Genomic DNA, 24125 nt, shown 5'->3' on the forward strand with positions numbered 1-24125 from the left:
CTGAGCAGAGCTTATCCGTCCCAGGCTGAGCCAAGCCAGGTTGAACTGAGCTGGGCAGAAGGAAACTGGGCTGGGCTGAGCCGAGCCGAGCTGAGCCAAGATACGCCAGGCTGAGCTGACCCGATCTGTGCCAGGCTAAGCCAAACTGAGCTGGGCCGATCTGATTCGAATCAAGCTGGGCTGAGCCAAACCGGGCCGGGCCGGGCCGGGCCGGGCCGAAGTGGACCGAGCCGAACGGAGCCGAGCCGAGCCGAACGGAACGGAGCCGAGCCGAGCCGAACGGAGCCGACAGGGACCGATCCCGCCCCAGCTGTCAGCGCACCGCCCCTCCCCCGCGGCCGAGGCGGCCCCGCCGCTCCCGTCGCTTTCCTTGCTCTCCATTGGCCAGCGCGGACACTCGTTAGGGGCGGAGGCGCGTCCCCATTGGCGGGCGGGCACGTCCGTCCGCGCCTCCGCCCCGCCCCCTTTTCCGCCTGGCTCCGCGGCGCTGGAAAGTTTGCGGGCGGCGCAGTCGGGAGCGGCTCCCGCAGCGCTCGCACGCCCGGCCCGCCCCGTGCCGGCCCCCGGCCCCGCGCCTCACCGACCCCCGCACCGCCTCACACCGGCCTGCCCGGCCCCGCACGGCGCGGGCAGCGCCGCCCCTCCGAGCTCCGCCGCCGCCCGGCCATGCGCGCCCGCTGAGCCGCAGCAGAGGCGGCCGCCCTGCGCTTCGCTCCCTGTGTTGATTTTTTTTCCTGCCGTATTCGCTGGGGTTGTGTGTTGGTTTTTGCGCTCTCCTGACGCCCCCCGCGGGCGCGGGGCGGCGGCGATGGGCGCGGCGGCGGGCGGGCGCTCCGCGGGGCGCTGAGCGGGCGCGCAGCGGGCGCGGGCCGCGCCATGGCCGCCAAGGACAATCCCTGCAGGAAGTTCCAGGCCAACATCTTCAACAAGAGCAAGTGCCAGAACTGCTTCAAGCCCCGCGAGTCCCACCTGCTCAACGACGAGGATCTCAACCAGGTGGGATCTTACCCCAAAACCCACCTCGGTGTCCGGCCCCCCTGCCCGCCCCTTAGGCGCCCTGGGTCTCCGTGCGGTGTCCGCTGTCCCCGTGGGTAACTTGGGGTCCCGCAGGTATCTTGGGAGCCCCCTGGGTAGTTTAGGGTCCCATGTGTGTCCCGATGGATAGCTCAGGATCCGATAGGATAGTATAGGGTTCCATGGACGTCCTGGGGTCCCACGGATAGGACAGGGTGCCACGCGTGTCTGTTGTTCCTGTGGTTGGCACAGGATCCCATGGGATCCCCAGGGGTCCTGTGGGGTGCCTGCTGGACACAGATATTGTAGGGTCCTGTGGGTGCCTACTGCTCCCACAGGTACCGTGGGATCAGGTCAGGGATGCTATGGGATCCCATTAGCACAGATAACCTACGCTATCTCTATATTCCATGGGGTGTTGCGGAGCTCCAAGTGTGCTCCCTCCTCCCATAGGAGCTCCATGGGGTGTTTGCTGATCCTGCAGATAACCCAGGGGCCCACAGGTATCCATGGATTCTGTGGGGTGTTCAAGAGCCCCACTGGTGCACTCTGGTCCCCTAAAGTGTCCGGGAGTCCCATGGGGTGCCTGCTGACCCCACGGATAGCACAGGCACCCACATGTATTTGTGGATCCCATGGGGTGTCCAGGAGCCCCATGGCTGCTCTCTGGTGCCATAGGGTATCCAGTGATTCCAGCGGGTGCCTGCTGGTCCCATTCACAGCGTGTGGTCCCTTGGGGTGCCTGCTGACCCCCTGGACAGCACAGGGACTCACAGACATTTGCGAAGCCCGTGGGATGTCCAGGAGCACTTTGGGTGCTCTGTGTCCCATAGGGTGTCCAGAGATCCCATGGGATGCCTGCTGACCCCACAGATTCCCAGGTGTCCCACAGTGTGCCCGCTGGTCCCTGAGGCCATTTGGGGCCCCGCACCAGCACTTGGGGTGATCCCTGTGGTCCTCTCTTGGGGTGCAGGGCAGCAGGTGGGGGATGTCCTGCGAGCTCCATCAGGCGATCCAGAAAGTCCTGGGAAAAACTCGGTTGAAAACAAAACGTCCCCTCCTGGACGTGCCGGACATGACCCTCCTGCTTTCCTGGGGGCATGGGAAGGGGACCCCAGCCCCTTTCCGGAGAGGGTTCAGCGCTGGGGAGCTGCCAAGGCTGGGCCTTCCTCCTCCTCTTCCTCCTCTTCCTCCCAGGCCTGCCTCAGGCCCAAGGCCAGCGCTCCTGTGGCAGGGGGTGTTTGGGGCATGAGGGGCATTTTTGGGGTGCGGGGGCCCGTCCGTGGTGTTTGGGTGAGGGGAACAGGGCCGCCCTCCCTCCTCCCACACCTTTCTGGGCCAGGGCTGCTATCCCCGCTCCCGATCCTATTATGGCAATGAGATCAGACATATTGCTGCGCTCGCTGGGGGGGCGGCGGAGGGGGGGGGGGCATCGTGAAATCTGACGGCTAATATGGAAAAAATGTAACTGGAAAAAAATTCCGTGGTGTGTGCGGGAAAGGGGCGGGCGGCGCGGAGCGTCGCGGCCGTGCCCAGACAAAGGAGCCGTCCCGGAGGGGGCTCGGGAAGAGCCCCCCGCTCCCGGCCGCCCCTTCCCGCTGCCTGGGGACTGCGCGCCTCCTGCTGCAGAGCTTATTTACTTTTGTTGGGGGGCTCGGAGCATCGCACGCTGCCCGCCACAGAGCCTGCCACGGGGGCCACCCACCTCTCTGGGGACCCCCTCGTTGGCTTTGTTCCCGTCGGGGCCGTGGGTGGCCCTGGGGGGCTGCACCCGCGCCCGGTTCTCGTGGGGTCGGGTCAGCCCCGTGGCCGGATCCGGGCTCTGGTGCGGGGGGCTCCGGTTGGGAAAACGGCGCAATCCTGCTCGGCTTTCTCCCTTGCAGCTGGGGTGAAGTAATCCCGCTTTCCCAGATAAGATGGTGGCTGTGGTAGCGTGTGATGCACGCACGCACCTCCCGCCCTGCCCGCAGCTCCCCGCGCCCAGCAGCCCCCCGGCCGCGGCCACCCCGGCGCTTCCCCGCCGCCCTGCCCGCCTCTCCTCCCTGTCTGTGCCCCGCTTCGCAGCCTGGCTGGATGTGGGGGTGTGCTCGCTCCGAAGCACACCCAGGAATAACGGTTCCTTTTAACAGCTCTGAATGCTTCTGCCTTTTTAACTCAAACTTGGGTTGGGTTGGGGGGTCCCACTCGGCAGCGTGGGGGCTCAGTGCCCAGTGTGTCCTGCTCACCCCACGGACAGGGACAGTGTTGGTGATTACCTAGAGTCAAGCTAGAAAAGTCTTTTCGAGTCATCTGACCTTTGTACTTGGCTTGGAGGAAAGGTGAAGGTACTTCACACTTACGCACTCGTGTCTCTTTTGGATTTTTATTAGATAAAAATACCTGTGTGGGTGTCAGGAGCTGCCCCCGCTGCTTCCCGGGGTGCTGCAGGGCGCTGGAGCCGCTCAGGGCAGAGACCCAGAGTGTGTTTGCAAAGAGTCACAAATATTTAGCGGTAGTAGTGGATTTCCGTCGTACTCGGGAACCGGCTTAGGAATGGGGCTGGGAGGGGGGAAATCCAGCCCCAAACATCAGGATTAATGAGCTGGAGCTCTCTAATAATAATCAGACTTAGCGCTTCCAACTTCAAAGGGCTGTGCGGACGCTAAGTCCCTAATCCCGGGAGCGCTGCGTTCACGAGTTGTTTTTGTGCGTGGCTGTGCTGCTGGATGGGGCTCAGTGTGATTTGGGGCAGCTACAAGTGGTCCCACCACCTGTTGGAGACGTGACTGTCCCCTCCCAGGGCTGCAGATGGGAGGTGATGTGCTCTTTACCCCCCCCCCAGTCTGTGTTTGACCTTCTGGGGTGCCCACACAGCATGGGAAAAACTGGGTCAGTCCGCACGGCTGTTCTCCCTTTGGGAAAATCTGTTGCTGTGGGTCGTGGGCTGTCAGATCCCTTGATCCTGTGTGGTGGCAGGACCTGGCTGCTGGCAGACACAGTGCTGTTGGTGGCTCTGTCCTTGTTGTGCCACCCACCTGTTGCCTGCTTTTCTTATGCTGCTCCTTTCCCATCTGGGGAGAAATTCCCTTTTTGTGGGAATTTCCACTTTCCTGGCAAGACATGCCCATGCTGGCACTGCACGGTCCCCGTGTAACCACCTGCAAACCTCATATGGAACTTGGCTTTCCAGAACCTGCCCTGGGAAGATGGATGGTTCCCAGGGAACCCATCCTATCTCCAAGAGAAAGCCAGCCTGTCCAGTGGGACCCTTTTCCCAAGCAGCCACCCAAGGCTCTTGTGGAGGTGTCACTTGGGGTCTCTGCTCTCCATGCTGGCTACGCTGGGCCAATCCACACACATGTCTTTGGTCTGTGAGATGAAGCCCCCAACAACATAGGAGAGGCTGGGAATTAACCTAAAAATTTTGCCTGGCCTGAATTGGAAGAAGAGCAGAGTGTAAAGCAGTTGCTTTTAATTTTCTCCATGCATTTGCTCTCTCGGGGCATGGGGACTGGCACAGATAGAGGAATTTGAGGACGTCTTTCCAGCTACCAGTGTCTTTTCTTTCCCCTTCTTTTTCTTTTTATTAGAGATTATGGCATAGATGCCCAGAGGACCACCCAGCTAGAAAACAGAGCTCCCAGACTTTTCCCATTGCCTCTTCCTGTGACCACCGCTACCCAGTGACAGGGGGTGGTTATTTCCATCTCTTCTCCATTGGACATTATCACTTTCCTGCTGTTCTGGATGCTGAGCAGCTGGTGGCCAGCAGCCCTGAGGCTGGAGTGTGTCAGCATTGGGTCGCAGGCTTGGCTTGGTATCCATGGGGTTGGGATGCCCTGTGCTGCACGGGTCTTGTCCTGGCTCCTTACATTGTCCAAAGGGTGGCAGGGTGAGGGATCATGTCCCAGCCACACTTTTCCCTCCAGTCCTGCTCCTTTTTGGGAGGAAAAACCCCCATTTTTCCTGGAAAGCAGCCCCCGCTCTTGCATTCCCCGCTTCCCGCTGCTTGTATCATGCTGCAAAAATCCGCCTCTACTCAACTGATTATTAGCACTGAACAGGGGGAGATTTCTTTGCAAATGTCAAATTTGCCTCTGTCAGTGGCTGTGGAGGGCAGGGACTTGAGTGGCACAGCCAAAGGGATTTGGCAGGGTCATGGTGGCTCTGCCCTATGGGCAGCGTCCCATCTTGGACAGTGACCTGCAGGCAGGGAGGGCAGCATGCACTTGGGAGCTGTGTTGGATGCTGGTATTGATTTGGGGTGCACTTGAACCTAGCCTGGCCCAAGGGAAAGGACGTGGCGGCGCCTTTGGGTGCTGGAGAACCGTCCCCTTTGCACACTCACTCGCTGCTGGGTTTTTGCATGGCGCCGCGCCTTATCTGCGCTGGCACCCGACAAAGTGATAAATCCCCTCTCCAGCACTGTGGAGAGATGTTGTGGCTTCCCCCAGGTGCTGAGGAAGGCCAGTGGTGGGAAGTGGTTAGGTATGCATGCTCGCTGCCAGGCACACCGGCTTCGGGGCTGCTCCAGGAGGAGCTGGAATTGCAAAGTCCATTCTGTCCCGCTTCATTTTGCTGCTGCTTGACAAATCCTCTGTGTGTGCCGCAGCTGGCCTGGGCCAGCTCTGGCTCTGACTGCCCCAGGCGATGGCAGCGCTCGGACCCGAGCACAGCCCTGGGACCAGGGCTGTTTGCAGAAGGAGGCCAGCTGTTTGCACGAAGGATGAATTCAACCTTTCCCCTTCCTGTTCCTCTGGTCGCTCGGTCACTCCCACTGCCCGCTGTTCGGGCAGCTCTGTCCTTTGGGATTTGCTGACGCCTGGGTCGGCATGCCATGCACAGTGCCCACCAGCTGGTCCATGGCAGTGGCACTTGGTGCTCCTTGTGCCCCAGGTCCAGTCTGTCCAGTCTGGTTTGGCCTTGTACTATATGTGGAGATGTGTTGGTTGTGAAATCCTGGCCTGGGATTTGCAGTTCTGTCAGTGGTCAACTCATGCCTGCCTTGTGCAAATGTGTTTTGGCAGAAGAGCAGGATATGGATGGAGAGGGGACTCTACTCTCCCCATCATCCAGGTTAGCCTCCAGGAGCTGCCCAGGTCTCGTCCTAGAAAAAGCACTGTTTGGGCTGAACCTAGGGGCAGTGAACAGCCACTTGGATGAGGAGCTGGGGGATGGGAGAGTGTTTTTGCTTCAGGAATGGTTGTGGATGCTCAGAGGCAGCACTGCAGCCTCCGCGCTGGGGTTTGGCGTCACCAGGTGACAGACAGCAGAGAGGAAATGTTGTACAGGCAGGGAAGCAGGGATGTAAGCAGCTTAACTACTGAGGCTGGGCTTCATCCCAGCCCTTGGGATTGCTGCTGGAGCGTGGGTTTGCACAGCAGTGTTTGCAGAACCTCCCAACAGCCATGGTCACGGGTCTCTGGTGGGTCTCCATCTGCCATCCCACTGGGAGCACACAGAATGTCAAGTGATTCTGGTCTCTCAGTTCCTAGAAGCCCTGCTGTGGGCAGAACACCTGCTTGGGTATCACATCCCATTCCCTCCCTGAGCACTGTGCCACCTTCCCCATTCCTGCCCAGTGACGGCTGCTCCGACTAATCCATCAGCAATGTTCTTTTGGCTCCAAGGTGTGCAAAACTGAGAGCAGAGCAGAGCTGAAACGGCCCAGATTTCCTATTTTGAGGTTACAACCACAGGATTTGTGGTGACTTTCTCCTTCAACTGTGCCAGAAACAGGTCCCTACCTCTGGGGAGCTCTGCATGGATCAGGAGACAGTGCACAGGCAACGATGACCTTACTGTCCCCACCCTCTGAGTCTGGATGAGAGCTGTGACCCCATTGTGCTCCCCTGGGTGTGGGGAGCAGCAGGCACCATTGTCAGGGAGACTCCTTTGGTGAATGTTGGGGCTGACCCATAAAGGTGATGGAACAAGTTCCACCATGGATTCACCCACAGCCTGGGTCAGGTTGGGTACATTGTTCTTTTGTGGGGCTGCTGGAAGCCCTGGCATCACTTCCCTGGTGCAGAGGGCTCCCTGCTCCCAGTGCTGGAGGCAGAGCCTAAAGCTCCGATGCAACAATCCATTTTTCTTCCCCTTCCCGCTCAGTTGCCAAGCCTGAACAAAACAAGCCCTGCCTCCACCCGAGACAGGCTGATTACGTCTGCCGGCAGCCTAAACAGATTATCCCTCCCGCCACGCGCTCGGAGCCAGGAGTCTCTGCCGGCAGTGGATTCGCACTTCCCTCAGAACATGTGGGCATCCAGCACCCCAGTGGGGATGTGGGTTGAGTCTGGACCCTAAGAAGGGATGTGGATGTTGGTACAACTCTCCTGTTCCACCTTGTGCAATGAACTCCTGCAGCACTGTGGGGCTGGCACGGTGTGGCTCTTCTGGGTCCTGCGTGGCTGGCAGATTTGTGTGGGGCGGGAGAAGCTGAAGGTACCACCAAAAACACGGGAGGTGTGAAAGCTGGTTGGTGTCACAGCCCACCTCCAGCCCTGTGACCTGGCACTCCATGGGCTGCCACACTCCTGTGACCCAACCTGCCCTCTGTGGCCCTGGGGGTGTGCAGGGATTCCTGTATCACCCTGGGCTTTGGGAGGTGCTGAGTGGCTCTGCACGTCCTTCAAGCCCCATTCCCTGTCTGCTGGGAATTGTGTTCCCAGTGCTGGTGGAGCTGGTTGGGGTGGTTTGTCCATGCCTGGGCAGCATCAGCACAGCAGCCTGACAGCTTTGTGTAAACCCAGCTGGGGCCGCTTCCTTCTCCGCTTCCTCCCACCCGCTGTGCTGCCGGCAGTGCTGGGCTGGAGGCAGCGTCCTCCCCCTGGATGCACTGGGCTGAAGGGTTGGAAGCAGTGGCTGGAGCAGCGAGCTGAGAGGCAGGTGAGGTGCTGCTGGTGCCCCACAGCCCAGCTCCAGTGTCGGATCAAAGGTGGGATGCGATACCTGGACACTCCCAGAGGTGTGACAGGAAACAGAGTGGTGACGTGGGGATGTTTCTGCCTGAGTCAGCCTCAGTCCCTGCAGTCCCATGGGAGGGATTGGATGGAACTGGGCACTGTGGGGCTGCAAACTGGCTGCACCTCTCACTCTATGGTGGGGTGAGCATCACCCCACCCCAGCTTCATCAGTACCAGCTCTCCACTCTGCTTTCCCACGGCATTTTGTGGCCCACCCTCTGGCCAGGTGCCTTCTGGATAAAAGCAAAGCAAAGGCACCCACCAGGCACCCTGTGTGGCTGCTACCTGTGAAGAAACTACGTGGAGCTGCTCTTTGGATATCACCAGGGTGCTGTGTGGTCGAAGGCATCCTGGGAGCCCTGGGGTTGCTCTAACACCATCCCTGAATGTGAGGTTGGACAAATCTCCTTGGAAGAGGGAAATTTTTGCTCTGAGATCTTGCTGAGTGCTGGTTGTTGCATTTTCCTCCTCTTGAGCAGCTCTCCAGAGGAAGCCAAGCCAGTGGAAAGGACGTGTGATTCCAGCTCTATCCTGGTGCTCCAACACCCCCCGGCCCTCCCTCCCACATCGGGTTTATTTTAAATCTTGCTTCAGCAAGGCCATTCCAATGCAGGTGTGATGAGCTTATTTCAGAAAGTTCGTGTGCTAATTCATATCCCTTTCATTTAGGCTTGTACCTCTCTGGGCATTTTCTTGGTTTTAGCAGGAGCTTGTTTTGGTTTGGCTTTAAAAAGCGCTGCTGCGTATTCATTTGTTGATGGGTGGAACCAGGCTGCCCACGCTGCCTGGCTCTAATTCATACCTTTCAGCTACTTTGGTTTCAATATCTGGAATTGGATTCTTCTGCCAAAATAAGTGTAGCCCACTGGTGGTTATTTATGACGCCGGTACAGAAATGTCTGTGCTCTATGTTAAGGGTGTGTGTTTCAGGTGCTCAGTGTTTATTTACAGACAGTTTGAGCTAAAACTGGAATGGCTGAGGGCAAAAGAATGTCTACTGGGGGGTGTAAGCCAGGCTGAGGTAGGGCAGGACTTCATGCCTGTATTACTGGGTTAAGGCTGCAGGGTGCTTTCTGCTGGCTGTGGTGATGATGTCCCCGGTTGGTTTCACGGTTACTTTGTCCCTGGTATGGTACTGGGACCTGCCTGCTGTGTGTCACACAGGCTGGATTCTGCATGGCTGCAGTGTTGTGGCTTGTGTCAGGGAGAGTTTTTGCTCATGGGACTTTGCTGGGTTGAGCATCTGCTCTTGGTCAGGAGCTGTGCTGGGGCATGGAGGGGAAAACTGGGGGATGGAAAAGCTGGGAGATGGAGAAGGGCTGAGCCCTGCCCGCAGCTTGGATGTCTGGAGCATCACCAGGGTGCTGCCTTGATGTAGTGGTGCCAGGTGTTGGGATGTCACTGTCATCCTCTTGTTTCTGCATGGTGGAGGCCACTCCTGAGATCTTCTCAAGCCCCAGTTGCTCAGCATTCACCCCAAGTTCTCTCAGGGTAATTTGGGGACCCCATTTCCTGTCACAGTGACCCACTGAAGTGTTTCTGAGGGGATGTTACTAGTTACTTGCAATTCTGCTTTTCCCCTGTAGAACACCAGATAAATTTGGGATGTTTCCTCTTCCCAGGCCACACGGGTGGCCGTGGCCACATCCCAGCATGGTGGGGAGCACTGGATCCCCCACTCTGGAGTCCTCCCATGGCGTGGGCACGGGTGCGTCACGGGCGGTTTGGGTGGGGGCGCGGGGCGGGGTGTGCCGGGGGAGTGGCAGAGCCGGGCTCACCTGCGGGGCGCTGGCAGCGTGGGCGGCACGGAGCCGGGCACAGAGCGGGGCACAGAGCGCTGCCGAGCAGCTGGAGGTGCCATGGGGGCCACAGGCGAGCAGGGCACCAGCATCCAGGTGAGCTGGGCAGGGGTGGCGGGGGGCTCCGGGCCCTTTGCCAAACCCAGGGAGGGTTGTGGCGCACACAGACGCCTTCTGCACCCCCAGTGGGGTCGTGGGAACAGGTGTAGGGGCCCCCCAGACTCCCCCAAATCGGGTCCCAATCCCAGCACTTTTTCATTGGTTTAAATCTCATTTAAAAGGGGAAGGAAGGAAGGAAGGTCTTCTCAAATCATGTTTTCCCAGCTGCTGGGTGAGCAACACCTCGAGCTGGTATGTCATATTGTGAAGGGGATAAGAGATTTTGTTATTTCTTTTCACTTTATAAACAGCAAAAGGTCTCCTCCGGCGTGTTTCCAGTTTGCTTACTCAGTGCTTCATGCATTTGACAGTTTCTGGTGTATAGGCAGTTTCTTCTATTGTTTGCAGGGATTTTTCCAGAGGGGAAATTTTTTTTAACATTACAAAACCACAGAAACTGGCAAGAGGAATATAGGGGAGGTACTGGATTGGAAACAGTTTTAAACTTTAAGGAACAGAAAAGAATGAAAGCAACAAGATTAACTGAATCAGTTAGAGAAGAGCTGGGAGTGTGTGTCCTTGTGACTTTTTGGCTGGGGCAGGATGGACATGCATGGATGTTCCATGGTGGAAAGCAGTGTTCCCAGACCCAGGGTCTCCTGGAGCTGGATCTTCCCTGGATTTCCTCCCTCCTGTTCTGTCCTGGTATCTGTGGAGCCGCCTTGCTGGTGTGGCAATGCCTTGCCACTCTTGCAGCAGGATTTGGCCCCAGCCCTTGCCAGGTGTTGGCTCATCGTTTACAGCTTGACAAGGCAGGAGGAGCAGTGCCTGCAGGACTCTGCGTGGGAGGACATGCCCAGTGCCCATCCCCATCCCACTGCTTGCCATGGGTCAGCTTCACCCTGGCCACTTCTGCATCCAAGCCACCGGTGGAAAGAGCCTGGATATTTTTTTCCACTGACATACGGCAGTGCTGCAAGGTTCTTTCCGAGTATTCTTTCCCTTTCTCTTCCCTGCTGGCTCAGTGAGCTCTTTTCCCTCCTCCTGGCTCTGACCTTCCTGTGTGCTCGGCCGTGGGCCGCTGGATGCTGCTGCTGGGGGGAGAGAGCTGGCAGGGGCTGGCCCTGCAGGGAAGCAGGAGCTGGATGTGCACGGGAAGCGGCTGGGAGCTGGAGAACTGCCAGCACTGGGTAGATTTTCCTCTCTTAATTAACGAACGGAAAACATGGAGCTCTCCTTTGGAGTGTGTTTTTGCTTTGGAGTAGAGGCACGCTGCCGATGGCGTCGGGAAGAGCCGGCGCTGGGGATGGGCTCTGCTGCTCGGCAGTGCCCAGGAGGTTGGTGCTCTGGGCACACTGCCATGCAGGAGCAGCTGTGTTTGGAGTTTGTGGCTGGGGTTTTGCCTCCTCCCGAGTCCTCGTCTCCGTGCCGCTGGCACACAGTGTGTGTCACACCACGGGTTGCCATCAGACACCACGTTCCCTGCGCTGGGAAGGCTGAGTGTGCCTGCGTGCAGGAGGCTGAGCTCACACAGCTGCCTTCGTGCTGGGGCTGCTGCAGTTTCCCGTGGTCCCTGACCATCGATTCCCTGTGGTGCTGATCCATGTTGAGCCATTTTCTGCTGTGTATGAGTGTTTCTCTGCTGTTTCTTTGCAGGCCAAACCCATTTATGGTGGCTGGCTGCTGCTGGCCCCGGAAGGAACGGACTTTGACAACCCCGTCCATCGCTCCCGGGTAAGTGAAGCTGAGACATTCCCTCCCCATGACGTTGCTGGGGGTGGCAGGAGGAGCAGCAAGGGCTGTCCCTGCCCATGGAAGTGGCTGTGACCCTGGGAGTGCCAAAGGCACCTCCATGAACCCATCCCCTTGTGCAAACCAGGAAGCTGCTGATGTTTCTGGCAGCAAGGCTGGAATGCGTTCTCCGGGATGCAAGGTCTCCCATGCTGGGCAGCAGCCTGGGGCACTGCAGGTGCGGGTCAGGCTCAGACTGTGCAATTTTATTGCTTGTTGCTTTTGCTTTTTGATGTTTTGATGCTGCTCTGGTTTGCCTGACACGTGCCATGCTGCCAGGAAGGCAGTGAGTTGTGGACTGTGTGAGCTGTGCTGTGACTGTCAGAAAACCTCCCAGTTTCCCTTTGGGGCTTGGAAACAACTACTTTTTCTGCAGCTCATTATGAGCATGCCCAGAGCTCTAGAGGGAGGCTGCATCCCATCCCCTAGTGTGAGTATGCCAGTGTGAGGCAGATCCTGCAGCAAGGAAGGGGCTGAGTGGTGGTTCCCATTTGCTGTAACCTTGCAGAGCCCTGAAGCCAAGTGCTGGCAGTAGAGACCTGCAGACAGAGCAGGACACACTCAGCTCCTTCCTAAAGGGGTTTTCTCATGCCTGGCAGAAACAGCAGCATCCTGTGGGGTTGGAGCATCTCCCACTTCCCTGTCGTGGGGAGTGTGAGGCTCAGAAGGATGTAGCCAGGCTGATGTCCTTTCACTGCTGGCTTGTGATGAGGACTTCCAGCCTGTCCCCAAGCTTGTCTTGCAGGGAGCTTGCTGCTGAGGCTGTCAGGATGGGGTTGTCTTGTGCGTGGGAGGGATGGCAATGGTCCGTGAACCCTCTGTCATGCAGCCAAAATGCTCTCGGAGCTGTTTGTAATAAAAAAATCGCTCCCGAATGAGCAAGAATTGAGTTCTCAGTTCAGCCTGGGGTATATGGGTCATTACTTGGAGTCACAGCTTGTCATAGTCTGGCTGGCCTGACATAAAGGGGACATGGGACCTGGGTCTCCCCAAAACCCAGGCTGCCTGCTAGGCTGAGGCTAGTGGAGGTCCACAAGGTCCTCCATAGTTCTGCTTGTCCCTAAGCACCCTGGACTTTGCCCAAAGGGCTGAGAAAAATGAGATAAGAATTGCTGCACTGGGGCTATGAATCCAGGACTTTTTTATTTCAGCCTGCTCAACCAGTTTTTGCTCTTGGCTGAAAACAACCTGGCACACATTAAAAAAAAAAAAAAAAAAAAAAAAAAAAAAGGCAGTTTTCCAGCCAGATCAGTTCTCCAATCTGATTTGCTGTGCAGCTGCAGAGGCAGCAGTGCCAGCATGGTGCCAGGATTGCCTGAGCAGTGCCATGCCAGAAGTGCAGCCACCATCCAAATTGAGCTCATGTGCTGCTGGGGGACATCTGACATGGCACCCTGTCACCCTCCAGCACTGGATGCTGGAATAGATGATGCAGGATGAAGCTGAGGGCTCAGAGCATTTAGTTTGGGGATCCTTCTGGTGTCCCTCCAGTATTTGTGGCATGAACCTGAGTCAGGAGAGGTTCATGTTTGGATGTTAGGAAAAGGTTCTTCCCCCAGAGGATGGTCAGGCACTGAACAGGCTCCCCAGGGAGTGGTCAAGTCCCAAGGCTGCCGAAGCTCAAAGCAGTCAGTGCTGGGCAATGTGCATTGTTGCTCACAGACCTTTGGCAGAGCCCTGCCAGCTGATGTGCAGCTCCAGTACTCCCAGCAAAGCCCAGGGACTGGTGGGCACTGCCGTGACCCACCTCATTGTCTTCTCTTGCAGAAATGGCAGCGTCGGTTCTTCATCCTCTACGAGCACGGGCTGCTGCGCTATGCCCTCGACGAGATGGTGAGTGCTGCCCGCCTGTGTCCAGGCTCTGGGGATCAGCTGGGTTATCTACTGCCCTTGGAGTGCTCTGCCAAGCTGGAGGAGAGCTGTGCTGGCTGGGTTTGACTCTGTGCCAGGCTGGGTTTGTGTGGGAGCTCAGTGGACACTCTGCAGAGGATGGTGGGTGTTTCGGAGGCATGCGAGTCCCACCTGGCGTGGGATTCAGCAGTTGCTGACAGATCCCACGCTGGCAGGAAATGCTGGAGGGGGTCCCCAAGGTCATTCCTCCTCCTTTTTGCCCAGTTTCCCGGTGCCAGCTGGGTTTTGGTTGTGGTGAATCACCTTGGCAGTGTCCAAGAAGGAGGCCCTGCCTAGTGATGCCTGTGGAAAGTAGGTCAGCTGGAACAACTTCCACTGCCTGCCCGCCCTGGAGCTGCAGCTTGTCACCAGCACTGTTCCCATCGGTAAAAGTGGATCAAAGGCAGGGAAACCCATCTGCTGGGAGCTGCAGAGTGGGGCTGAGGAGCCCAGTAGGTCAGTCCCAGGAGCACCCAGGACTGCTGAACTATCCTGCTGGCTACAGCAAGCCCACAGGAGGGTGCCCAGGGCTAAGCAGGCAGCGCAGTGACACCCATGTGTTGGGTTCTGCCCGGGCAGGAGGCTTGGGAAGCCAGCTGGAGAGAGCACACCTGTGGGACAGGGACACATGGGGACCTGTGTCTATGGCAGGGAGGCTCCCTGCGAGGTCAGTGTGCCTTGGTCCTCCTCCAGTGCCTCCTGTGAGGGCACTGTGGAATGAGGAGGCACGGCAAGTGTGGCTCAGATTTCATGCTGTGTTTGTTTGTATTTTTACTTGGGGTTGGTCCAAGTGCCCTAAATAATTTAAATGTCTTGGGTAGAAGCAGTGGAGGCTTTAATGCGTTTTCAGTGTCAGCAACCTGACTCTGCACTGGGCTGGTGTTTCCTGTCCTACCCTGACAGGAGGGTGCTTTGTGTCTGGGCGGAGTAGGGAGAGTCCCCAGTCTGAGGCAGAGGTGCAGGAATGCTGGGGAACACAATCTGAAATATTTTTTTGCTGTTTTGCATCCTGAGAAGGTTGAACTGCTCCAGGTTCTGTCATATCTGGGGAGAAGCAGACAGGCAGTGCCTCAGCCCTGTGCCACAGGAGCCATTGCCAGAGAGCACCCAAAGACAGCAGGAGCATCCTGCAGTTTTCCAGGCACCTGCTGGGCGTTTTCCCCTTGAGAAGGGAAAAAGTTGAAGAATACAAACGAAAAAGGGAAGGTACACATGTGCAGCATGGGATGGTGCCCAGGCAGTGTGACACCACTGTGCTGGCTCCTGGACTCACTGCCCCATGGCCACTTGTGCTGTGATGATCCCAAGAGGGTCTGGCCATGTCATAGTCATAGATAGAGGGGACTGTCATAGATCCTTCCTCCTCACTGAGGTTTGACACATGGTATAAAAATACCTTCCTGACCTTTCTACCCCTCCAGTTGTGCCCACCCTCCATCTCCTTGCCCTGTCCCCACCACCTCTATGGCCTGGTGAGGAGTAACAGGGCTGGGGCCTCATCCAGGGGGTGCCAGCAGAGACACTGTTTTTTTCCATGAGGAAGTGAACTGTGCAGTCCACTCAGGGACAATTCCCCCCCAGTGTGCCCCAGTTTCTCTGCAGGAGCTGGGTGGGGGTCCTGTGGGAGCCTCGGTACAGAGCAGCCTCTGGAGCATTTGGGAGCCTGAGACCTCCCAGGCAGTCACAGGCTGGGATTGAATGGCTCTGCTTGAACCTTTCAGACATTAATTTTGTGGGTTTGGCAATTTTTGCTCTTACTGAAAGCAGAATTGGAGGGAGAGGTGAGCTTAGGAGAGGAGTCCTGGGCTGGTGATACTGATGGAGACATTCCTCTGCCTGGCCAGAGAGGTTCTGCTCCTGGCTCCCAGCAGGTTGGAGAGTGGGATGTGAAGGGGCAGCTCGAAGCACAAGCCCAGGTTGAGGAGACCTCAGGGAATCCCCAGAGATGTTGGTGCTGTGATACTCAGAGACTGTGGAATGGGGCAACACTGGGCACAGGGAGCCTTTTGCCAAAGTTTGGTGTTGTGTTGGAGCATTTTGGGCATGGAAAGGTGGGACAAACAGGAACCAGCTGCCCTGCTGGCATCCAGCTCTCTCCTGAGACCTGCCCAGGGATATCCCAGAGCTGGTTCTGAGCCTGTGCTGTTGCTTGGCCACCTGCTTTCTGTGTGTCCATCATTCTGTCTGTCCTTGCTCTGCCATAGCTGCAGTCTGAAAACAAAATGAGTTCTACATGATGGCTGCAATAGGGAGAATTTGCGCAGACTGTGAACCTTCATCCCCTTAGATCAGGATGAGCTCCCTGGGGTTTCCCTTTTTCAGGCTGGGTGCAGTTGGTGGCACCCAGAACCAGCCTGGCCACTGGGAATGCTCAGCAGATCCCACTCCCTTCCCCTCTGTCAGCAGCAGTTCCCAGCTCTGCAGAGCCCTGGCTAAGCCGAGCCTGCTCAGACGTGCAGAAATTCCTGCTCCCAACTGTGGGTGGACGTGGAGGTTGTGTGATCGCTTGGGGATGCCTTCCCATGCTGAACATCCACTATTGCACCCTGATGGTGGCTTGCTCCTGCTGTTTGATAAACCTTCGTGCTGGGACTGAGGATGACAGGGGCTGATGCTTCTCTGCAGCAGCTGGAGGATGACAAAGCCACTCTTACTGAGAGAAAGCAGGAAAGAAGTCAGAGACAGGCTTGGGATTGAGCTGCTGTGTTGTGAGTGTCCAAGGGCAAGTTTCAGTTCTGATAAAACACCCTGTGGTCTCCAGTGAAACCACTGCCGTGGGAGAGCAGCCCAGTACTGGACTGGGAAGTTTTGGTTGGGATATGGGAGCTGCCACAAGAACAGTGCCAGGCTCAGGGGCCAGAGCCAGCGAGTGGCAAGTGCAGAGCTTTGCCTCCTTTTGTTTTGATTGCTGTGATCTATAATTAGCGGCCGAGGTCTCTATAAATAGAGCCTGTCTGCGTGGGAATGGGAAGGCAGGAGGGGGTTTGTGGGGCTGGAGAGTGCTGCCATGTCCCTCCCTGGGCCTGCAGGTGGGCCCCTGGCCTCACTGCCTGGGGATGGATCCAGCCCCATGGCTGGGGCAGGTCAGAGTGGGTCTGGATTTCCAGGCCAGCTTCTTTATGAGTCACTGCATGTCCAGGCTGTGTCTCTGTCCCTCATTTTACCCTGTCCCACTTCTTTTGAGCTGGGATTTATACTAGGTTGGCATTTTGCATCCTCCCTGGAGATATTCTTGTGTCACATCAGGCTTCCTTTTGGTAGCTGAGACTATTAATTTAGACGTTTTTGCTTTGTGCATATGCTGGTTTGAAACAAGACAAAGTTGGCTTGTCTGGGAGCATCTCAGACTCGCTGGTGCTGTGAATGAGAGGCAAGGTGAGAGCATCTTCTGAGTGGGCTCTTTTAGTTTCCCTGCAGGGAATCCCTGCAGGAGAAGCATCCCTGGGCATTATGTACCCATTTTGCAACAAACTGACCTCAGCCTGTGTCTGGCTCTTCCCAGCTTGATGAAATGTGTGAGCCTTATCTCTTCTCTGCTCCTTACTTGCTGGAGTCAAATTGATCTGTGAAACTGGGAAGGGATCTAGGAGGATGTTTGAACCAGTAGTTTACTGGGGTTGGTTGGTTGTCCCCTCCATGGTGATGTTGCAGACCCTTCCTAAGCTCAGAGCTGGGTGGCCCGGCTCCTAAATCAGGAACTCAGATGGATCATAATGTCATTAACCTCAGTACAATGGAGCAGACATCCCTGCTCCAGCCTGTGATGGCAGGGAGGGAGATCCAGAGGGAGCTGAAAGCTGATGGGCCTGGGCTGGGATGAAGAACGAGGCCAGCCTGGCATCTGGGAATGGTTAGGGGAGCAGTGGGACCCTGGGCTGGGTGTATAAACAGGAGAAGAGAGGCCAGCTCAGAGGTGGGAGGTCTGGCACTACACAACAGAGCTGTGGGGTCACATCTGGAGACCTGCTCAGCCCCAGGCCCCACTCCTGACCACAGAAACCTAAGGAACTGATAAATGGGTAAAAAAGGAGAGTGGTGTAAGCATTGGTGGCAGCTGGAGGGGGATCAGAGGAAGGAGTACATGCTCGGTGATGCTGTGATCCACAGATCTGTGTGATTATTGTTTCCTAATTCACCCCCCTCCGAAAACCTCTTTATTTGGAGGAAAGGGGCATTTTAAAATGTCACTGTCAGCAGAGCTGTGCTGCGTTAATTTTCATTGTAGTTACCTCCTTTGTCATCTGTGTTGTTTTAAGAAGCCAAGAACCCGTGTGTGTGGTTTTTTTTCCTCCTTTTTAGATCAAAGCAGTTTACTTCAGTTTTGGCACAGAATTGAAATTCATTGGCAGGGATTAAAAACGAACCTTAAACATCCTGGCCTCTCTGTCCTTACTTTTTCCACACGTTTTGCCATTTAAGTGTTTCCAAGCTCTCCCTGCCCCCTCCTCCGTGGGAGCACCAGGTTTTACAAACCCCATTCCCCTCATCCCCAGTGGTTTCCCCCCATGGACACAATTTTGCCAGTGCCTCTGTTTGCCAGATCCAAACTTTCAGTTTCTGTTTAGCATAAAAAGCTTTTGGCTTGAATCAAAGTGTGTTTGAAATTTAAAGTAAGCAGAGACAGGAAGGCTGGGTGGGAGTGACTGTGTGAGGCTCAGATGGTGACAGGGATCCCCATCCCAGTTTTTTTTCCCAGACTGGATGTAGTCAAGTCAGGGTGGACAATGATCTGTGAGGAAGTTTTATGTGGAATGTTTGGTGTGTATCTCATATATGATGTAGTAGCAATGAGGAAATGATGGAAAAATTGGGAAGCAGAGATCCTTTCTTCTTCAGGGAAGCTGGGCAGGAAAGGGACACCTGAAATCAGGGTGCAAGGGAGAGGGGACAAAGAACATCCTTTTGGCTGCTCTAGAGGAGATGCAGAGACAGCACAAGTGTTGGTGACTGTGGACAGAGCTCAGAGATCTTTGATGAATTTGTTTTGTTTAATTTTCTATATTGACTTGGGGGGGAAAAAATCCATGAACCTACAGGGAGCCCTGGGAACTCATTTCCCAGGACATTGGTGAAACCAGGACCACGCAGCCTTGAAGGAGATGAGAGGAAGATACACAGATCTTCATTTGTGGTTTTATATATATGTTTGTCTTGTTACTGATGCAAGTGTCGTTACTGGGGTTGGGTGTGGAGATCCCACAGTGGTGACTTTGGGGTGTTCATGTCTTCCCATTTCTCTCTGCTCCAAGTGTCTGGCACCAGTTGCTATGGGAGGTGGATCCTGCTGTCAGGACACCCGTGTGCTCCTCCAGGAATGGTTCCCTACATTTCCTGAACCCTCTTCTGTTTTATGTCTTTTAGTTTGGCTTAGTGTGTTTGGGAAGGTAAAACTGCTGAGCTGCAGGAGAATTTGGGAGGTGGCTGGGGGAACAGGAAGGTCTCCTCTGGGGATGGCTCCATCACAAGTCCTGGCAACTGGCCGTGGTCATCACTGGGGCCCCAAAAGTGCCCGGGTTTATTGTGAGCTTTGGAGAGCACTGTTGTCCTCATCCAAACCCCCCACAGAGGACATTTGGTGGCTGCAGGACCCTCTCAGGAGAGGTCCCAGTGTGAAACAGTCCGTGGTGGGAGGCTTGGGAGTTAACAGGCAGAGAGAGGATGAAAGTGGAGTTGAAAGCTCGATGCAGCCAGCGACCTCCTAGCACAAGCTGCTTTGATGACCTGGCCCAGGTGCTTCCTTCCTGGAAACAACACAGCCCCTATTGTCTTCTGCAGGGCGAGCCACAAAGCTGGAATTGCTCTTAGGCTGAGCAGCGAGGACAGGTTCAAGTGGCTCCATCCTTCTGCTTTTTCCCCACTCCTCGTCCCTCGGGAGCTAGCAGAGATGTTTCTGTAGAAGACATGTGCCAGAGCAGCCAGGGAAGTGAGCTGGAGTTTAGATTGCATTTATCTGTTCGTGGAGAGGCAGAGTGAAACAGGCACTCAGAGCCGCTGGAGTTCCTTTGTGACTCCTGGACCTGTGGCTTCCAGCCTGGCTGCGGGCTCTTGGTGAAGGAAAAATTGTACCTACTGTAAAAGGTTAATGTGGAAATCAAGCTCTATGGCTTTTAGGAGGGAAGATGTCAGGGCTGGCAGTGGAATGACACAGCTAAGGCTGAGCAGTCACCCTCACACGGGCCCTGTGGTCCTCCCTGGCAGCAGAGGAAGGGGCAGCTGGTGCCAGCTCTTTCCAAGCCAGGGAAATGCTGGGCTCCCAAGAATCCTCCAGTCCCTGGGTGGCCGTGCCAGTCCCACACATAAGCTACCAACTCACCCAAGGAACCAACAAAAACACTATTTTTTTTCACCCTGCTGTTGCTCAGTGCTAGGGAGGGGATGTGAAATGAGGTGCCTGCAGAACAACCCTGAGCCCACCAGCTGCAGCCATGTGGTGGGGATGGGGTCAGGTTTAATTCTTTCCAGCCCTGCTGGCCACCAGATCAGGTCACTGAGGGACCACCAGTGGGCTGTGGGCTACAGGTTGGGTGATGCTGGCTAATAGCATCCCTTTCCCTGCTCCTAGAAAAAGCAGCATCCCAGCATGGGGCCATGAGGTATCCTGGCATGGACTGGCATTCAGTGCTGCAAACCCCTCAGTGACAGCTCAGAGGAGGACATGAATGGAACGAGGCAGCAAAGCTGCTCCAAATATCAAAGCGCGTTCCCTCTTTTTTTTTTTTTTGCCCGGCAGAGATCCTGCATTCATTGATTGTTGACATGACATATGTGGGTTGGAGAAAGGCAGCGGCAGCTTCTGGCAGGGGAGGAAGGGGCTGGGGGGGGTTGGAGGGGCTCTGCAAGCCGAGATGCTGATTACCAGGGGCAGCAAATAGCTTGCAGCTGCCTCCGCTCAACACGCTCTTTGTGGCGCTTGCAGCCACTCTTTGGACGCAGCTATTTTTAATTTCCCCAAGCGCGCACAAAGCAAAGGGGGTGGGCGATGCCGCCAGCGTCCCCCCTTCCTGCCCCCGCTCCCACCCCTTTCCCAGCCAGCCCTGCGCTTCCCGGCTTCCTCCCACCCTCCGGGGAATGTGGGGAGCTGCACTCCCTCTTTTTTAAAATTTTTTTTTTTTTTCTTTTTGGGAGCCAGCCGTGGTTCCTCCCCACCCCCCCCGCCCAACCCACCCTGCACCAGTGTGTGCGGGGAGCTGGGAAAATGCAGAAATAAATAAATACGCAATTAGGCAGGCGTCCAGCCGTGCAAGGGGGTGTGCTGCAGAAGGAGACTCCGGCCAAATTTTGGAATGCCTGAGAAAGCGGCTGGAGCCATGGGCGAGCACGGGGTTGTGGGCTTCCCATCGATGGAGAAGGGGCAGCTGTGACCCCCGAGGAGGAAGAGGAGGAGGATGGAGGGTGGCAGCTCCCAGCCTTGCTCCTGGTGGGCTTTTCCCCCCACTGAGCCCAGGACAAGGGTTGAGTTTGAACACAGGGTCTCAGCATGTTCTTAGCTCAGGAGCGATTTTTCCACCAAAAGCCAAGCTGTGCCCTCTGTTCAAGCAGCAACATGGTTTGGGTTAATAAATGACTTATTTTCAGGCCTTGTTTTTCTGTTAGGTAAGCATTGGTGAATATGATATTTCTGCTTTATCCCAGGCATGAATTATTCATCAGGTTTGGAGGCTGTAAAAGGGACGTCAGGTTAAAACTTGCGTGGAGACATGCTGAGGTCTTCAGTGAGGTTTTGTAAACAGCTTTTCTCAGGGTTACCAAGCACAGGGTTTTTGCAGGAGTCTTTCCCCTTTTCTCTCTGCTATTTTGAGGCATTCTGGTGAAAAATGAGAATTTCCAGGCAGGTTTGATTATTGGTCTTGCTCATTTACTTACCATGGGCTGCAAAATACAAAATTAGAAAAAAAAAGCCATCAAAATACTGCTTTTTCTTTATGCTGGACCAGGTAACAGTGTGCGAATATACTCTTGGTAATATGTATTTTGTAAGATATTTTCACTTTGCCCTGTTTCTTCAAAGCTACAGAGAAGGCTTTTCCCTCCACTCACTGAAGTCTGACTGCAAGTAGGTAACGAGATAAAACAGCCAGACAGCCTTGCTGAAAGTTGAAATTACCGTAGGTAAATCACGTGTGCAGCAGCTTCGCTTACCCTTCACCTCCTTCCTGCAGAATCCGATCCAGCAGCTGGTTTGTGGGAGTGTGTTAACAGCCTTGTGCTCTGCCACAGGCAGCGTGGCTCCTCTTGTGCTGCCACAGGAGAGCAGGTCCAGGGGCAGAGGTGCTGCATGTGGGGCTTAGGGTGCTCCAGGTGCTGGGGAAAGCTGGGAAGGTCCCACCTTTCATAGAAGGTCCCACATTTTCCTGGCCCCATCTCTGGTGCCATGGCACCCCTTGCCATGGGGCTGCAGGGAAGAAATTCTTCCCTGTGAGGGTGGGGAGGCCCTGGCACAGATTCCCAGAGAAGCTGAGGCTGCTCCATTCCTGGAAGTGTCCAAGGCTGGGTTGGATGGAGCTTGGAGCAGCCTGGTATAGTGGAAGGTGAACCTGGCCCATGGCAGGGGATTGGAACTGGATGGGCTTTAAAGTCCCTTCCAAACCAAACCATTCTGGGATTTTGTGGGATGATCCTGGGGGTCTTGGCTCTTGCACCCCCCAAGCCTTGGGTGCTGTGGCTCCAGGTACTATAGCTGTGACTCTCCATGATTTTATGGCAAAACAGAGCCCTGGGAACCTGCAATGAAGCCGTGGGCTGCTCTCCCTCTGTGACCCATGGCTGTCCCCACTCTACTCCCAATCCCTTTGCTGTGGGTGACTGGTCCTTGGGCAGAGGAGACGGAGGGAACAGGCACACAGAAGTGTACCAGCAGCATCCTGAGCTCCTACAGGATTTCCACCTGTTGTGATGGTGTGACTGGAGAGAAAAGGTGGGGTTTTGGAGCACACCCAGCCTTGGCCCTTTCCTCCACATTTCATCAGCCCTGCTGTGATCACGTTGATAAAGTCCCAGGGATCACCAGGGCGCTAGGGAGCTACTGGGATATAATTAGGATTTTGGTTCACTTTCCTGGCTGCTTTCCTGTTAGGGGAGGGACAGCAGGGATTATGGATGGAGCAGATGTGTAGAGGGAGGGGATGTTCAGCTTGCATGGGTGATTAATGCCATATACAGGCCAGTGCTGGGAGGGTGAAGTCTGTCATCCCAGGCATGGGGGATAGAGAAACCCCTTGTGCTTATCACCCTCACATGCACTAGCCCCAGATTGCTCCTCTCTTCTGGGATTGCACAGCTGCTCCCAAAGGAGGGAGGCTGTGAACTCTCTCCTCTCCTTGTACTCCTCTACAGGGGCTAGATGTGAGCAGCAGGTTTAGGGAGAAAATGCTGCAACCCTGGGACAGTTCCAGCAGCCTCATGTGTTAGCTGGAATTTTTCCTGGGCATTTAAAGCACTTTTTACCCCAGGTGCCACTGGCTTGTGAACCTGGTGGTGCCTGCCTGGCCAGGATGGCTCTTTGCTATCAGTGTCAGTGACTCCACCACATCAAGCTGCTGCTGGGTGGTCTCCTTGACCCACAGTGTTGTGTGTGCCTGTTGGGAGCTTTTCTCCTTGGAACTACCCAGGAGGCTCACATTTTGTGCCATTTGGTGGGATGGCCAATGGTCAAAGTTTTGAAAACCCTCTGCAGCCATCACCTTAGCTTTTGGGAAGGTCTGCAGGGGCTGGAAGCAATGCAGAGTGGGTATGGGGTTTTCTGTAAGGGTGGAGTGCAGGATGTGGCTACTAGTTGGTTGGCCAAGCCAAGCTCTTTGGCTTGGGTTGGCCCTCACACCTCCAGCTGCAGAGCCCAAGCTCCCTGGGAGCCCAGCATCCTGGTATTCCCAGCCCAGCAGGAAGCTCTGCAAAGCTCATAAGAGCGGCACTGGGGAATAATGAGATTTCCAGACTAATTTGGCCGGATTCAAGAACTTCCACTGAAGCATCTGCACCGGTGGGAGTTGCTCGAGCCTCTGGTGGATCTGGTGCTGCTGATCCCCAGGGTTGTCCTCTCCTCCTCTGCAGGTGTTGAGCACTGGCACAAGACCCTGTATTGACAGTTCTGGGGAGTGAAGGTGGGATACCCCACCATGGGGGCTGCAGGGCCTGAAATTATCCAGAGCTCCAGATCATGGCTGTTGAAGGTGGCTCTTCATGGCTGTGATGCTATTGATGGCTCATTCTGTCCCCGTGTTTTTTGCATTGATTCCTCTGCTTGGTTGCTTTTGCAAGACAAGTTGTGAGATGGCTGGGGATGAGGAGACCTGTCCCTCCTTCCCCTCCAGGCTGGAAGGGGATGGGTTTACTTAGTGGGAGGGACAGGGAATTGATTGATCTAATTTACTGCTTTCATTGGATGACAGTTACCTTGGTCATGTTCCCTCACCCCCATGAAGCAGAAATCCAGGTCCAGCTGTGGTGGAACAGGGCTGGCCAACATGATTAGAGGTCATCGTGCTTCAATCCAAGCTTTCCTCCTCCTGAGCTGTGTCCAAAACTGGCATCACCGTGTGTATGAGCATCTTTGTGTGTGGGTGACCTTCGGGAGATGTGGTTGCTGGTGTTT

General features: G+C 55.7%; 1 protein-coding gene across 2 annotated transcripts in view; it reads left to right on the plus strand.

Moving 5' to 3' along the window:
• The first annotated feature begins 478 nt into the window (after positions 1-478).
• Positions 479-24125, plus strand: part of MPRIP (myosin phosphatase Rho interacting protein) — a 73216-nt gene continuing 49569 nt past the window's right edge. For both annotated transcript variants that reach the window (XM_056502977.1, XM_056502976.1), the window contains exons 1-3: positions 479-996; positions 11513-11590; positions 13415-13480. In XM_056502977.1, coding sequence (XP_056358952.1) covers positions 877-996; positions 11513-11590; positions 13415-13480 — 264 coding nt within the window. In that variant the 5' untranslated portion in view covers positions 479-876. The remainder of the gene's footprint in view (positions 997-11512; positions 11591-13414; positions 13481-24125) is intronic.

This window comes from Oenanthe melanoleuca, chromosome 14 (assembly GCF_029582105.1).
Source record: "Oenanthe melanoleuca isolate GR-GAL-2019-014 chromosome 14, OMel1.0, whole genome shotgun sequence".
Classification (NCBI taxonomy): Eukaryota; Metazoa; Chordata; class Aves; order Passeriformes; family Muscicapidae; genus Oenanthe; species Oenanthe melanoleuca.